Source organism: Harpia harpyja, chromosome 2, assembly GCF_026419915.1.
Source record: "Harpia harpyja isolate bHarHar1 chromosome 2, bHarHar1 primary haplotype, whole genome shotgun sequence".
NCBI lineage: Eukaryota > Metazoa > Chordata > Aves > Accipitriformes > Accipitridae > Harpia > Harpia harpyja.
Window position 1 is genome coordinate 27,549,673 of NC_068941.1, and position 17,492 is coordinate 27,567,164.

Below are 17,492 nucleotides of genomic sequence, written 5' to 3' on the forward strand. Positions count from 1 at the left end.
TCACTGATCAGGGAAACTGCATCGGATGCTGTTGTGTGGCTGAGCTGAAGTGCCCAGGTGTGCCTGAATTAACTTTGCCCTTCCAATTCTCTAAGGACCTCCTCTGCGTTGTACCCTCCTGTCTGGGCATTCTCTGGTGTCCCAGCAGTGCTGTCTTGTCTGGGGCTTGAAAAAGTACTGCTCTTTCTGACCCCATATCTATAGAGGAAAGAGGGATGGAGTCTTTAATCGGGGTATTTCATTGAAAAGTTTTCTTTGCCTTCAGCCCTGATATTTCTCTCTGGTTTTGTTGGGCAATTAGATCCTGGTTTTTGTTGCCAGAGAGATCAACAAAAGATTTACTTCTTTCATCTACCTCTTGGAGGAAGAGAATTTGAAACAAGATTAGTGACTGAGTTTGAAAAAAGAGGAAGAAAAAAAAGTCTTCCATCCATCATAGCTGTTTGCAGTGTACTTTTACTGAAGCAAGTTAGATAATTCTTTTTTCAACCATATTTTCATCGAACTGGTGAGCATTGTGCCCTCAAGTATAGTATCTGCATCTGTTTGTTACCCATGCTACATGGCTATCCTTTTCTGTGCCACCGAGGCTCCTGTCTCTAATCTGCACGTATTTCCTCTTCTCTTTAAAGTGTCCTTTGGGGCACAGACCCTCTTTTTGTTCAGTCGTGCACATGGGTGTCTGTGAAGGAGCCCTATGCTTTGCCACAAGACAAGTATATAATCATGATATCCAGCATTGTAGGGACTTTCATAAAACAAGGTCGCCTTTTAACCAGTACCAGGTTGTTTTTTTTTACCGAGCACAATGTCTCTGTGACTATTTGTACTTGTTACTGCTGCTTTTTAAAATTCTTTATTTAGTCTATTGTTAACCACTTCTGAAGGCTGGAGTGGAAAATGAGTGGAAACATGTATCCTGTTGTCCCCTGGTTACTTTAAACTGAAATTGTGGTGTGTAGAGTGCAGGATTCAGAGCATTTATTGCAGATAAAAATGTCATAAGGCAAGTTTGGCCACACTGTCCTGCTCTGGCTGCCCTGGGTCAGCAATGGCAGACCTGGTGGTGCTGTGGGATAAGCATCACCTCCCTAGCGTGAAGCCCAGGAGCTCTCAGCTCTGTTGCAGAGCTGTTCACCTGACTCTTCTGGGAGCAGTTAATCAGTTCAGAGCATTTCTGGGAGCCTACGGGTGAGCATTATTTCAGATTTTTTTGTGGCTCACCTTGAGATGGGCAGTATTGTGTGTATATGTGTATTATATATATACACACATACGTATGTATACAGTGTTTCTGGAGCAGTATTTGCACAGGCTGCATTAGGTGGAAAAATAATTAACCACAGTGTTTGCTGTGAGCAGGTGGGTGCAATAGGAAACTTCATCACTCAGGATTTTAGTTGTGTTTCCTAGTAAGTGAACCATTTTGTGGAGTTAATTTAATTCATTAGTTTTAATGGTTTGCTATTTTCTACTGAGGAGAAGGGGTATCTGTAGGCAAAAGTATGTGATTTCCCTGAAAATCTGCTTTTACTTGGAATATATTTCTACCTGAAGCAAGTGTGCACGTTTCAGCTCATTCCCCAAATTTAATTTTCCTGTTATTCTTTATTTTTAAGACTGGGTGGAAGTAAATAAAGTTGGCCACTGCTCAGATGAATGTGTATGCTTCTGCAAAGCTCTTTTCAGCTGCTAGTATATTTGAGGTGAAATCCTTAGTCTTTTGAGGTCAGAGGGGAGTTACGTCACAGACCTTGGGGAAAGTCATGATTCAGAGGGCTGCAAAGAATGGCTTGCCACAGCCTACTTGTAATTCTTGTTAGTGTATCAGCAAAAAAAATCTTAGATCTCATGCCTCTGTTTCTGAGATGGAGCTCATAGATGTTATGCTATGGAAATCCTCATCCAGCAGCTGGGGACTGGGTTGTCTTTGTAGATTACTCACAGATCTTGCTCATAAGCACCCACTAGTTTCTAAAAAACAGTGACCTTTAAGGTGCGTGGAGTAGGGGCCCCCAAATTTCATCATGCCATGTAGAAGACTACACTTTCCATTTTGCCTGTTACATATATATCATGCATTTATAGAAGTGTGTGTGTATATAATAGAATATATATATATATATATATAAAATGGACTGCAATTCTGGGAGGAGTCAAGATCTTAAAGCAGTCTCAGGCTTCTTTATAAAACTTTCACAGAATTATTGCTAGTGGCAGAGACTCAAAGGAGCTGTGATGTCTAAAACACCAAGAAAAATCACAGTCATTTTTTTAACAATTTACAGTTTAGCCATATCACTTCCTGAAGATGGCTAGTCTTCAAGGTCTGGGTAATTTCTTGTAAAATCAACTCTAAAGGAGTCAGTCTTGGCCTTCAGTGATGTAAAGCAATTGGTTTAAATGATAAATATTTGAGCCCCTAGATTTTTATACAGGTATTTGAACGATGGGCTCTAATACTTAGGGAGAAATTCTTCTCTTTTCTTTGCCTGTCTTTTTCTCTGGACAGTTCTTCAGATTTCACATGGTTCTCCTTTCCGGGCAATACAAACTTAAAAATAGATATACTGCTCTGGTAAAAAAGTCCATAAACAGCACAAAGTAATCCTCACTCTGCTGTTCATAATTTCTTTAATAATACAGATATTTCTACAAGAGCTTTAATGTTCCCCTTCAGAGGCTATTCAGGGAACTGTAAATCAAAATTAAACTTTAACTTTGAGGAGGTGTTACTTGGTAGGAATCTATTATTTGCAGTCACTCTGTTCTTCAGCAAAGCTCCAAATACATCTAACCTGTCTGATTTGCATCAATTGGATTTCTGAACCTGCTGAGTTCACTGGGTCTCTTCCTGATTTTTGGAGTTTTTGGTTTGGTTTGGGGTTTTTTGGTTGTTGGATTTTTTTTCTTTTTCTTTTTTTTCCCATTTTTTTCTCCTGTGGTGAGATAGAAGTCAGATCTGGGCTTTGTTGCATGCAGCCATCCTCCATGACAGACCTTCTCTGACTGTAGAGGATGTGTTTGGGTCTTGGTCTCCTCCAGCTTATCCTTGCCCTGTTTCCTGTAGCTCAGCGGTGCCACCTCCCAGTTCATGGTGGTACAAATGCATGTCCTCAGCATTTGGGCAATATCCATCTGGGGACCCCTCTAAATCCTATTGAAGTGCATTTTGATGACATACCTAAAAAAGCTCTGCTGGTAACAGGAAAGTTATGCCAGATTTGCATTATTTTAGCATGGATAAGAATTTAAGCTAATGTTTAAATGGAAACAATAATAAGGTGTAATGTTAAATGAACTTATGATTTAATATGAAATCCGAAAATGGTAAACAGATTCTTTTTCCTTAATGTTCTTAGGCTAAACCCTTGAGACTCATTAATCTAACTGTCTCTATGATTACACCTACTATGGTGGTTTTATAAAAGTTTTTATCTGAGATTAAAAAATTAACCTTACTAATGGCTACAATAAAAAGCTACAGTGGAGTAATTTAAAATGGGGCAAATTTTGTTATTACTCAAATTCTACTCGCTTCACCACATTAATTTGTGCTGCATTAAATATGAGACTTCAAGGTTGTACAGCAATGTCAAATTCAAAGCTTCTTCCCTGTTTTGGATTTTTTTTTTTTTTTGAGACAGTTAAGTGTCTATTGTAACAGCAGTAACTTTGAGTGGGGTAAGCAATAAATGGCATGGTTTTCCTTATTGAAGGCCCCGCTGTGATTTGTGGTATGTGGATTTGTAAAAAGGACTTGTCCCTGTGGCACAGAACCTAACTCTTCCTTTACTGAGAACACAAATGTCTCAGTGTTATGCACCAGGATCTCAAAGCCTGATATTTTAAGTAATGTCACTATTAGGCTGGAGGGCGAGTTTAGCATAAGGGTTGGTTATACATCTTACGCACTGCAGTGCAGGGCTTTAACTGCAGACACTTTCCCTATCTGTGCAGTCTTCCTACACTTGAAAGTTAATTCACGTGAAGGAAGCCTGTGGATTTAAAGAGCAGTCATATCAGAGTATCTTCTTGCGCATGCCTTTCGTTACAAATGAGATGATCCACTGCAAAAGAAAAGATACTTGGGAATAGCTTTTTCCCATGATGGTGCCTAAATATTAATGTACTTGCATTCAACCTTCGCCTTGGAGACCGTTTCATTTGTCTGTTGTTCTCAACTTGTTGCTTCTGCTTTAATTAAATTCATTTAAGTGACGTTTAGCTCAGGCTGGGACTGTGCTTCTGACGTCTGATTTGAAGGTAGGTTGCCATGTATTTTTGAAAAGCACGTTAAATTCAGCCTCCCTTCCTTCCTTCTAAAAATCTTTTACTTCCTTTCTATGACCTTAGCTAACCTTTTCTGAGCTGATTCGAGTCTACCAGCCCAGCAGAAACCTCTCTTTTCTCACCATCCCCCTGCCCCAGCTGGTTTAGTTTCTTTGTGGACTACTGAGTTGGCCTGCCTCATGAAGGGGTCCAGCGAGCACCAGAACTGGGTGCAGGTTCAGCAGATGAAACATGGCTGGAGATAGGAGGGCTTGGTTGGGGCGGGAAGCAGGACCTACTCTCCCTTCAACTGCAGTGACCTGGTAGGTTGGCTTACCCCGGACCACTACCTGTTAAGCAGCATGAAGGGTGCCCCTTGGTGATGCCTTGCCTTGCAGTGTGCTCTGGTGTAAATAGTAGCTGCAGAGGTATTCACCTCTCTGTAAGTGGGGTATTTGTGAAGGTGAGGGCTTATTGAAAGAAACATTTGTTGCAATTCTCAGACTATTTCCCATCACTCACTAATGAGGCAGCGGCCCATGAGTTGCAGAAGATGGGAATGGAGGAACAGAAAGAAAGCATGTACTTCTGTTGCACTGCTTTCTACTGCAGGACTGGTTCAGTTCAATGCCACGTCTGCCGCCTTGCCTCTCTCCCTTTACATGTCCTCAGTCGCTTCCTACTGTCAGACTCCTCCATACTACCTCATAGTTACCATCTGGTTTCTGTGGTCTTGCTCTTTTATCGCTTCATCTCCTTTCCTCATAGGGCCTTGCAGTGACCCATTTCCCTCATGAACACCCATCCTCAGACGCAAATGCATCCACTTCACGTTACCTACTTTCCTCTTTCTGGTGATATTTCACCAGTCCTCTTTGCTCATTATCTGTGACTTTCTTTTCTCTTTAACCCTATAGGAAGAGCTAATCTAATACTTAGAGAGTCTAAGAGAATCTAATACTTTTTACTAATGAGAAAAGCTTCTCCATATTTTGAGCTAGGGTTTGGGAGAGTGAATGTAGAGAAGAATGGTATTTACTAGCTGAGCACGGCAAGGAGGTGAGGAGTATCAGTGGTATGAAGTGTGAGCAGCAGAAGTGCCCCAGGATGTAGCTGTCTGGTGCTTAATCCTCTGGCTGCTGTCCCTGGGCTTTCTGGGCATCCAACGGGTGGTGGAAAGGGCCTGCATCACCCTTTTGAGATCTGACCTCTAGGGTGTCTAGAAATGTGGAAGGGGGAGATCTGCCATGGAAATAAAAGGTACTTTCCAGGAAGCTGGTGCTTGGGGGCAGAGGCTTGTTTCAGAGATGTGCCATTTGGGACTTGGCTAGGCTTTTTGTTGTGCTCCTGTTTCCATCCTTGGCTGTGTCACCCTGGAAAATGCACTGTCTGTGTGTGGGTTTGGCTGCGCCTATAGAAGACCCCCTCTGTGTTTAATACACCGTTCTCCCATGTCTCCTCTTCATCATGGGGGAGGGTGTCAGATATAAACATGCTGCTGAACATCTATTGTATTTTCACTCACATAACCTGGGAGCAAATCCCTAGCAAGTGTCACTTGAGTGTTATAGTGGAGGTAGATTAAGCAATTTATGGAACCATAATATAGTTGACCTCAATCTCCACATAAAATTCACAGGGAAGGGTGTGAGGTTTGGGGGGTTTTTTTTAGCTTTTCTTTGGTTGCCGTGGCTGGGGTGATGCACAGCATTGTGTTTCTCTTCTGTATTTTTTTTTTTTTTTTGTATGCTCCATCCCACTGTATAAGAGGATGCTCTTGCAGTTTGTGAAGTCTGTCCCTAGCTGGCTGTTTGCTGGGTAAGGGGGATCGCTGCTTCTGATGAAGGTGCCCAAAGGAAAGTTGCAAATTGTTTTTGGTATCTCCTATAAAATAAGAAAGCCCAAGATAGCCTGGGGGGACGTGGGTATTTGATTCACATGGGGAAACCCAGGCTGAAGCCACATTCTTCACCTTCTGATGATTGTATCTAGTTCTCTTCTTCTTTTCCCTAGCAGATTTTGGAGTGCTTAATGGAGGAGATTAGATAATTTTTCCCATTTTTATAGATGAGACAGCAATCAACTGAGGCACAGAGGGGAGAGCCAGGAGTGGAGACCAGCACAGTCTGGCTCCAGCCTTACACTGCTGATGGCTCCAGCCGTATGGCCACACTGGATGCCTTCAGTCTTCATTTCCTCCCCAGGGGAGCTGGATATGGATGTTGCAAGCGTTTGCAGCAATGTCTTGGCACCAGCCATTGTCTGTAGGATGCACCTTTAACCCCTCTGCAGGCTGAGAGTAGAAGAAAGGCTTTTCCACCCTGTCCCCCTAGAAAAGATGCAGAGTTCTTTGCTATTTATTTTGTCATCAGCATATGTAGAGAAAGTGGTGGCGAGAGAATAATATGTCCGTATTTGTCTACTAATCACAAATTTACAGAGAACTTTGGACCAACGAGGTTTTTTAAGCGTGTCAGAACTAGATTGGTATTTGTGAGCAATGAAAATACTGGGGAATGGGAGTATTGTACATTGGAGAAATGTTCATTGTCACTATCTTTAACCCAAGTTTTTGTTTGCTACTAATACTGTTGAGATCAGAGGCCAGGTATAATTTGGATTAAGGAAAAAGGAGACAGGGAAGAAGCACTGTTCTGTGTTTGCACGCTGCAAATGAATGTACCAATGAGACTTTATATCTTAATAGGGAAAAGTAGGGCCCTGATTTAGAAAAGCACTTAAGCATGTGCTTCTCTTCAGGGAGTGACAGAGTCATATAAGGCCTATTGACTCAACAACTGAAAGGGATTTCAGCTTGTACCCATACCTGAGTAGGTATCAGAATAAAGGGAGGGGAGGATTTTTTTATTATTACTTTCTGGGTTTTGGTGTTTTTTTTCCCCACAGAGTCAAGGTGAACCATGGGAATATTAAGTACTGCAAAATTACAAACACAGAAGCATTACTGCAGCTTCGTAAGAAACCTCTTCGCGTAGCACGTTGTGTTTGCCTTTGGGAACAGTAAGTCAGGTATTTAGCTGGGAAGACCAAACCATGTGCAGAGCTTGTGAAAATAATTATCTCTACATTTCGAGCTTTTGTTTCACCGCCCTTAAATATGGACTGAAATTTCACTCTGAAAATTCTGAGCCAGAACATGATTTTGCTGGCTAAATTGCATATAAAACCTAATTAAAAGCATCATCCCACACTTTTCTTTTAAAAGTACATCTACTACCATCATGCCTCTAAATGTAACAGAGCTCAACAAGTCTCTAGCAGCCAAGAAGACATGTAATTTAAAGGCTATTTCAGCATTTGATTAAGCACACAGTGATAACTACAAGCCCATGCCCCGCAGGCATGACAAGAGGCAATTATGTTCTGAGGTCAAAAGCGAGGGGGAGAAAAAGCACAAGATTTTGATGACTTACTTAATTTTCCAGCTCCTGAAATTAGCAGAGACAAAGAAGTTCTAAATCGCCCAGATAAAATCCTGTCATTATCTGTTGCTGTTTCACCCTCTGCTCTCACTTTGCCCTGCAGAAGCTCAGGAGGATGATTTTCCACCAAATGGCTGCACTTAGAAAACTCAAGTTGGCACATGTTTAAATGTTAAAAAGAGTGTTTTTCAAAATCTTTAAGTTCTGCCGTCTGTATTTAGATGGCTGTCTGCACATAGGATCCTGGAAAAAGACACCTGTTTTCCAAAGTAGTGAGCAGCCATCAGCACCTCTTGACTTCAAGCCAACAATTAGGTCACTTAGGAGATTAAATAAGGAGCTCAGTGAGAGACTGCAAAGATAGGGAGCTGCTCAAAGGAGAGAGAAGCGTATTAATGAATTAATACAATCGTGCTGTGTATTTCACAGATGGGCTTTGATGTATCTTATTTCATAGCAAAAAGCAAAAAAATCTTTGCTCCTCACAGGAAAACCAGTAAGAATGTTTAAGTAAGATTATCATATAGGGACGCAAAATCAAGAAATATCCAGGAAATGAATGTTGACTCTGTGATACCACAGTGAGGTGTCTGTAAGTGAAGGCTGCCCTTCTTATGACAAGCAGTCAAGTGATTATGTGAGAAACTGTCGTGGTTTCAGCCCAGCCGGTAACAAAGGACCACGCAGCCGCTCGCTCACTCCTCCCGCCCCCCTCCGGTGGGATAGGGAGGAGAATCAGAGGAGAGTAAAGAAAAAAAAAAACCCGGAACCTCGAGGGCTGAGATAAGGGCAGTTTACTGGGACAACACAAAAAAAGGTTACAACAACAACAACGGTACTAATGAAAGAATATACAAAAAGAGTGATGCACAGTGCAACTGCTCACCACCCAGAACCCGACGCTCCGCCACCGAAAGTCGAGAGCCCTCCCCCCGGCCCGCTCCCCATTTATATACTGAGCATGATGTCACATGGTATGGAATAGCTCCTTGGCTAGTTCAGGTCGGCTGCCCCGGCTATGCCCCCCCACCTCCCAGGTTCCTGTAAAAATTAACTCTATCCCAGCTGAACCCAGGACAGAAACAAAAAGGTAAATTCCAGTAAACAGAAAGCCACATCTAGAAATGTTTGCATGTGTCCAGAGGTTCTTTAATGGGAAGCAGAAAATGAGCTGTTCTTTTTGGAGACAGGTGTTTGCTTTTGGTTTGGGGTTTTTTTGGGGGGGAGGGTGGGGGGTGGTACTGGGGACTTATATTAATGCAATTTTAGTAGCTCAATGCCATGAAGTCTTATGTACGGGAGAGATGCCCAAGATACAAGAAATGTGCTCTTACACCTGGTACAGAAACGTGTTTAACAGCGTTTAGTAAAGCTCTGTAATTTCATATTAACTGTGAAGTCCTCCACCGGAAGCCTGAGGTACTACATCATCATTGTTGATAGAGTTGCTGTGAGATTAGGATGCTATCTTTGCCCTCAGTTAAACTTCTATTTCAAGAAAACTATATTGCTGGTATCAGTTCCTAGTGTCTTATTTCCAGCAAAACACAAGAGTTAAGATTAGCTGCATATGTACAGGATTGCTGTTTGACAAATACACCAGGTTTGTACAAGTGAATTCCCAGTTAATTTCTGTGATTTTAAGCAGGGTTTTCCTCAACCATCACATGTTTAATGTCTGCTTTCTTTGACAATATAGAATAGTTATTGCAAAAAAATGCATAGGAATTAACTGCAAAAATATACTTTCTGAAGCATGTGAGTCGGCATTTTGAGCTTTGTTTTCTATAGTGGGAACTGTAAAAAGTAAAGTAGTATTAGCAACTGTCTTTGCCATTTACTGTAGCCTATGGTAGCCTCCCAAAGAAAAGGATTCAATTTCCCCAAGAACTGGGCCAAACCATAGCTCCAAACAGCTAATATTGACTGTAAACCTAATTTTGCCATTTCTTGGCAGTTAATAGGAGTCCTCTAAGTGCATGTCATGAAGAGGGAGGGCACTTGGCCTCAGCATTCTGCCAAAAGCTGCTAGAAACCTTCTGCCTCCCGTGTCGCCAATCTGCTCAGGTTTAGTACAGAAGAGGCTCAGAAAGAGAGCTCACCACAGCTCTTTTCCAAAATCAGCAGCCTGGCATCAGAAATTTTCTGGTCAGCACTGGACCTGTGAACGCTAGAGGTGATGCAGGCAAATAGAAACTCTCCCCCTGTTGCCACAGAGTCCGGTGTTTCACAGAACAGGGGCTGCTGCAGGCTTCTGTGGACAGATCCTTTTAAGTGGACTTAATACCTCTTGATGTTGTTTGTAGGGCAGGCTAAAATTGCTGGGCTTTGCTGACTCTGCCTTTCTGATGGGCTTATCTCTCTGATCAAATGTTGTCTCTAATTTTATGTCCCATCCTTCCTCCACTCACCTTGTCGTTGATTAGTGACATAAAGGCAAGGGTAAGAACGAGGTATTGCATCTCGGACGTTCACGCTTGTCCTCCTGGTTTCCCTCCTTCTGTAACAGGAGAATTTGGTCGTGCTAAGAATTTACTGCATTACACAAACGTATGGTGCAATATTATCTCAGAGCAAAACTGTTTCTCTGATCTCAGGGAAGGAGGACATCTTACATGATCCAAACCCTAAAGCTATGCTAATTGTAGAAGCTATTATTCAAGAATAAATGCGTGTCTGTCTTGGGAGTTTGGCATTTAATCCACAACTCTGGCACATCAGTAAGGATCTGATATTAGAGTAATCCCTGCAAATTTACAGAAATGGGAATGTTTATCTGTCCAATAATACAAATCTAAATGAGACAAGTGACAATAATAGAAGGCTTCACGGAAGTTAGTGTAATGTGTTGGATTGCTTCCTGCCAGACAGACAGACAGAGCAGCATTGATACAGTTAAGGGGTATACCGAGAAACATCAGTACGCTCTTATTTCCATAAGCAAACTTGGCATGCATGTACCATGTGGAAATTTTATCAGACAAGACAACAGTGCATTGGAAGGGATTTTTGGTTTTGGGGAGGATATTTTGGTGATTTTATAATGAGGCCAGGGGGCAAGTGAGTTGTTGAAAGATACTCAGTGTCAGATGGACCCTGGATCTGTTACAGGGTTAAACCTTCCCTGACTGCTCTGTGACCATCACATAGATATGGGCTTAGTTTATATGTTGAGTTTTGTGGTTGGAAGTAGTGCAAAATGGAGCCAGAAGGGCACATCATAACTCCAGAAGGGCACATCATAACTTCAGCTGGAATCCTTTTTGGTGTGGATGAGTTTTCATTCTCGTGGAATGAGGAAGGGAAGGGGCTGGCTTTTGTTTCAGCTCACAGCTGGTGCACTCAGCTGGAAAACAAGTATTTGGTTCCCAGCTTCACTGTGGATTTCCCGTGAGATTTTCTGGAAGCCGCATAACCCTTCTGCAGCTGAGATGAGAAAGACGATGCATAGCTACTTCATAGGGATATTTGGGGGATTAATACATTCACGTTTGTCAAGCTGTTGAAGATCTTTGTATCAAAGAGGCTGTAAAGATGGGAAATATTATTGCTTGTTGTCATGTGAGTTTGTTTACTAATGCTTTAGGGCTTTGTTTTCAAGGCATCTCAAAGCATGTTTCTTTTTTCTTTTGCAAACTGTAGCCTGGATTTCTTTTAAAACAGGTAAGATTTCTGAGAGCTCTTTAAATTAACTTTACAAGTATGTGCCAGTATTGAACATCCAGGCAGATGCCATGCAAAGCTGAGACTGAGCTTTAATCACCCAGTGTCCCATATATTGGCCTTTCCATGGAATGTATCACTGCAGGGCCCAAACTTTGGGATGGTTGCCAGAACCCTCAGGCCATCCCCCGGCACACTGCAGGCTACAGCAAAAGCCATTAGGCTCATGTTTTCTAAGGACCAAGAAAAGGACCAGGAGCAACGCAGATGTTATTACATCTGCAGTAGGACAGATGCAGTCTTGCTGAGCAGGTGGGGTCCTGGTGCTTGTGTTGCTCATTGTCAGAAAATTTCCCCCGGTTGATCAAGTACAACACAGGACTGTAATTTTATATATCAAAGCCAACTAGCTTTTCACCTGGTAAGTAGAAGTAATAACAGTGCCATAGTTGCTATTTACCTCTTTCAATAGGGGATTTCTAACGCCCTGTATAAAAGGGATCATTAGCTTATTTTTGAGATGAGAAAATCAAGTCACTGAGTGAAGAAGTGATTTCTCTGGGCAGCCAGCAAGCTGGGGATCGGACCCTGTTTCTGCAGACCATATCTCAATGGTATCAAAACTATCTCAGTACAGCATATGGATAAAACCTGCTGCTAAACGTTGTTCTGCTTTTAATCCTAGCCTCAGTGTGGAAAGTAAGTGTTTGCTGTGTTTCTGTGTTAATCCTTGCAGCTTTCAGCCGTGCCCCAGTCCCCATGGCTGTGGTCCGAAGGGAGCTGTCCTGCGAGAGTTACCCCATAGAGCTTCGCTGCCCAGGAACAGATGTTATCATGATCGAAAGTGCCAACTACGGGAGGACTGATGATAAAATCTGTGACTCTGATCCTGCTCAGATGGAGAATATCCGCTGTTATCTGCCAGATGCCTATAAGATTATGACTCAGAGGTATGGTATTTAATATTCTTTGTTTGCTGACTGTTGGTTTTTTAATCCGGTATGTACACACCAGTTTGTGTGTGCGTTTGCATAAGAAAATGCAGGTACTTAGTCTGCATGTGCACAGAATTACAGCTATCATTGCTAAACTGTGGGTTTAACAGAGCTGGGTTAGCATCACACAGTATAAATAACATTTGCTGTAAGTACTACTAATCAGTCATCTTGATACTCACTGTGTCCCAATTTTATCTCTGAAATTACCTAAATATCAAGGCTCTTAATGAACATATAAGTGAAGTCTTTCTCAAATGCACATTCTCTGGTTTTTGTGCTGTGTTCAAACAGATGGCAAATAATCTCCTTTAAATAATTAATATTTTGTGTTCAGAATAACATTTACATTTTTCAAAATGCAAAGAAAAGTCTCCATCATTCACTGTGTTGCCAGGCTTTGTTTTAGGGAGGATCTGAATTCCCAGTCAAGAACTCACATTCACGTTGGTTTTGCAGAAGACTTGCTAATTTTCTGTATAATAACTATTGCTGTTAAGTGTGGCTACTGCATCAGGAAATGGTAACTGAGATGCACGCCACGTAGACAGACTCCTATATTGCAGAGCCAGCGCCCAAAAGTTTATTCCAGCCTAGAGGTATACTGATTATGGAAGGCCTTTAACTGTTGCTGAATTTTTCAGGGTATTTTCTGGCACAAGAGGTGTCGTGGGAGGGATTCGTAAGCCACAGTTCTTGACATGTAATTGCATTCAGTACATTTCTCCTAATAACTACACATGAATAATTATTCAGTGCATTTGGCTGTTAATTAAATAGTAATAGAAATTACTATTTCAGGGTATTAATAATGGTATTGACATAGGCAAAGTGTTGCTAATTGAAGTCATGACAACAGTGTTTGCATGGTGACCTAATGGCTAAAGCAGTGTAAGGTTTTAATGGAGTATCTTGCTATTGTTTGCTCTGAGACATTTTGCACTAAAAATGGAGTTGTGTGAGCAACAGAAGAGAAAGCGTGAGTTTCATCTATATTTGACATGCTAACAGCTATTTTTGAGCTCCTTTTAGAATTGCTCCACGTCAATGATTTAGATCTCAAAATCCTGAGAAGTCTCATGGAAAATGTCCTTGTCGCTGCATATGGCTCCTATAAGCCCATTCTTTAAGTTAAACCTCCTTGCGTAGCTGGTTGAAGTCCTGTTTTGTAGGATTGTGCTGGTTACATTTTCAAGACAAGCGGAAAGGGTAACAACACGCCATCAGCCAGTCCCTTGGATTCGGCATGGTTTTAGTGGAATTACTGTAATTCTCCTGTTCAGGTTGTTAGTGGCTTCAAGCAGAAACCCTTAATCCTCTGCATATTGGCAGAATAAAACCATGTCATCCCCTTTGTGGGCCATTACAGAGTACAAAGTATTAATATTTTTATATATACGTAGTAATGTCCTCCAGGCACTAACTTCCAAGCCAAATACAGACCTCTGCAATCTTCTGGTCAGTCCCCACGTGTACCAAGCCTGCAATAAACATTAGCCCTTTGGTTAGGGAGGGCACATAATCATGTTGTGGGCCCACGGCGCTGGGATGAAAACTCATGTTGATTACTTGGCTCCAGATACCATCACTGCGGACTCAAATGGCTTAGCAGAGAGTTAGCAGGGAAGCGCATCTCTGGGGCAAAGCATCTCTGTTTTTCCATTTGGGAAGAAAGTGGTGCTGTAAAAGATGGCCACTGAGGGGGAAATTTCTTGCAAGGGAAAAGCAAATCCCTGCTTTCTGAATATTAATATCTGTGGGGCCTTGCCTGATGCTATTTATCAGTGAGGAGGCTCAGGAAATGGTGGTGGCTCTTTCCATTTAAGCCATTTGATCAATTTTCATGAAGAAGCGTGCAATCATATTATTAATTAGGTACTCTTGAGTTTCTTGGAAATAAATATAACCTGGTTCTAGTTAAAAGGCAGGTTAAAAAGGGGAAAATACTCTACTTCGCATTTTTATGTCAGTCTCATTTCTTTTTATAATCTCCATTTATTCAAAGAGTTGAAACAATTTAAAAATAAAACCATTAAAATGAAATATGTTCTTAAGATGCAAACCAGTCTGCCAGCTCACAGCTCTGAGTATGCCTTATAGCTGAGCCTCTGAAAAAAAGCACTTTAAAAGGAAAATCGTGACAGCCTAGTAGTTGTGGCACTAACTATGGGATTTTCTTCTGAAAACCTCTACCTGCAAAATTAATGAATTCAGCAGTATTTGGGTGGTTTCGCAGATGAATGCAGGCTTTAATACAATGAGCTTGTCTTTGCTAACGCTGTGGGGTGGGGAATCAGCTGCTGGGAACTAAAGATCCTCGTGGCAGTGTAACCTGCATGGTAATCGAAGCTGTCTGCGTATGGAAAGAAAAATGATATGCGCAGTGCATGCTTATTATGCATTGATTAATTATTGCATTCATAAATACACAGTCCCGTTGTAGCTTTTATAATAAGTTGTCTAACTGCTGGCAGTTTTTAATCAGCAACACTGTACAGCCAACTTAGACACATTATGGCATGGCTGTGGGGAGGGGGAGAGGGAAAGGTGGGAAGAAAAGTATGTGTGAGACAGAGATGTTTGTTGTTAGTATGTGAGCTGAGGCTGCGAGTGAGCAGATTTATGGCAGACATTAGTGACTGCTCCCCCAGCCCACCCTCCCCCCCCACCAAAAAAAAATTGAGCTAGTGTGTTTCTTTCTTCTGTATGTTTATTTAAATTAATTTTGCAGATGAGTACGTGGGGTTATTTTGAAAGGGAAAGGCATAAATCTGATGGTGTGTTTGTGGAGCCCCCTGAGCAGAGGGACACAAGGAGTTCTTACGGCAAGCATTGCCCTGAAAATCTCTAAAATCTTCGGAGTATTGCTCTAAGTAAAGAACGTTTAAACAGCTTGTAGAGAGCTATTTTATAGGAAATTAAATCTCTGTGGCCTATTTTGTTTTTTAACTTTCCAGCTCTTCCTTCAAGCATTCAAGCAGCAGCTGCCCATAAAAGCCCAGGAAGAGTGCTTTATGGACTGAAGTTTTTCTGATATGATTAGAGAAAAATGTATTTCATAGCATATTTGCTTTGGAGAAACATCTTTTCGAGGGCTGTAACAAACAATTACGTTCTAACCATGCCCATTGTAAATTGTGTGCACTGTACCATGGGAGACTTCACTATGTCCTCCCTTGAGCAACTGTGCTGCAAAATTAACATATCATCCATTCAAACAGACGGGGTTCTCTGCAAACAATAGGGATAAGCAGCCTTCTATTCCCATAAGAGTTGCCTTTGTTTTTATAGTGTTAACACTGCCATTTAGTCTATTAAAAAACACCCCAAAGGAAAAAAAAGTTTTCAGCACGCTCTCTTGAATTCCTTGTGGATGCTTTCCACCAAGGAAATGCCCAGCTTAGAAAGACAAAAATCTGTGTATTACTTTTTGCATGCTGTGGTTTCACTACAAGTCAGTGGAGTTAGTCACCTCGTAAAAGTGCCCCACAAATTTAAGTCTGCAACACGGGCAAGGGAGTTAAGTATTTGGTTGCCTACTCCTTGATTCAGACAAATATGCCAGCGTGTGCTTCTTTTTAAGGCACATGCTTAAGTGTTTTGTGGAATAAAGACCTGCCCATGTGCTTTCCTGGGTTGAAGCCAATGGAAGGAAGAAGATGGGTGGATCAGGTTTTGCATGCACGTTTGCAGAACTGTGCGCTGTAGATACCACCTTAGTGTTTATTACTACGCTCCTTATCCTTTCCTGTAGGCTTTAACCTTTTGCCACAGTAGAGCGTTGCAGAGCTCTTGTGTGCCAATATTGCCACTTCTGACTTGGGGATGAGGGCTGAAAACTGCTCAGCTCTCTCCTCTCTTCTCCCCTGAAGGGAGCACTTGACCCATTTTGTGTCCCACAGGCAAGACACCTCTTGCCCAGAGCTTCCCGCTGCTCCGAGGACAGATAAACTGTAGCTCCTCTGGCAGAGGATGTGTGGCCCGCACAGTGCAGCGGGACATGTACCCCCTGCTCTGCTGCAGCTGGCCATGGTGCCATCTGCCCCCAGCAAAGCACCCTGTTGCAGTACAGGTCAGGGCCTGGCAGGTGAGTGCTGCAGCTCTGCTAGTCTCCTCTGCTGGGTGAGCAGATAGAGAATTTCTAGTAGCTCCGTGGGAGGCACAGCTGGGAGGTACTAGATGCCCTGCCGGGCTGCAGTTGCTTAGCTGAGCTAGTTTCCTTTAGGTTCGAGTCTAATTGTGTGGTTTGTCCCTGTGGTTTCAGTGTTGGCATCATTGATGAAGCCTGCAGGTCAATACCTAGAGTTTAAAAAAAAAAAAAAAAAAGTGCAGTTAAGAGTGTCAGACTGTTGTTAGCTGCTTGATGCTTTCAGATTTCCATTTAGTTTCATCAGAGGGCCTGATATTTTTACCTGAGGAGGGGCACTCACAACTCTCCTGGTAGTCGGAAGAATGGTGGCAGGCACTTTGCACAGGGTGGGTGAGAAGAAAGAAATTGTATGAACCAGCTTGCATTAAACTGCAAAGATTTTTCATCTCCTGAAGGGCTGTGTTTTGTTAATGTTTTTGGTTGATGACCTGAAAAATGCAGGAGTCTGAAACGAGTGCCATTATTATTGTAATAATATTGCATCTCATGGTGTGCTGTTATTGATGCTATCAGCACCTGTGATTTTCAAGACAATTCTCAAATGCCAGTGATCTGCTCTTGCGTTGGGAAATAAATAGGCAGGGTTATCCGTATTTTACAGATACGATAATTCATGTTAATTGATGATGAAGTGGCCACTGGTTTTGATCACACCAATTTTGAGATGTTCTCAGAGTCTTCTATATTAAGTAGCTTGTCCTGGTGCATGTGGGGAGGATGTGCAGGACAAGGAGAGCTGCAGACCTGGAGGCTCTGTAATGATGAGGCTGTCAGTAGGACTGAATGAGCAGACTTCAGCTGAATTGCAGCATAGTTGTGTCAGGCTCTATAAAATTAATGGCATATTTCTCAGAAAACAGCCCCCTGCTTAGACGTTGTCATCACCTCTGACTCAGATACTGAATGCCCCATTTGGTAGGAACTCTTCCACCTTCTCCTGCATCCTGGGTACATTTTGTGAAGACTGCC

At 42.1% G+C, this 17,492-nt stretch overlaps 1 protein-coding gene across 22 annotated transcripts in view; it reads left to right on the forward strand.

Moving 5' to 3' along the window:
• ADGRL3 (adhesion G protein-coupled receptor L3) overlaps positions 1–17,492 on the forward strand; it is a 530,989-nt gene that overhangs the window by 233,991 nt on the left and 279,506 nt on the right. For 19 of the 22 annotated variants that reach the window (XM_052773946.1, XM_052773768.1, XM_052773760.1 and 16 more), the window contains 2 exons: positions 11,358–11,378; positions 12,115–12,328. In XM_052773946.1, coding sequence (XP_052629906.1) covers positions 11,358–11,378; positions 12,115–12,328 — 235 coding nt within the window. The remainder of the gene's footprint in view (positions 1–11,357; positions 11,379–12,114; positions 12,329–17,492) is intronic. The other 3 variants (XM_052773863.1, XM_052773815.1, XM_052773869.1) reach the window with 1 other exon arrangement.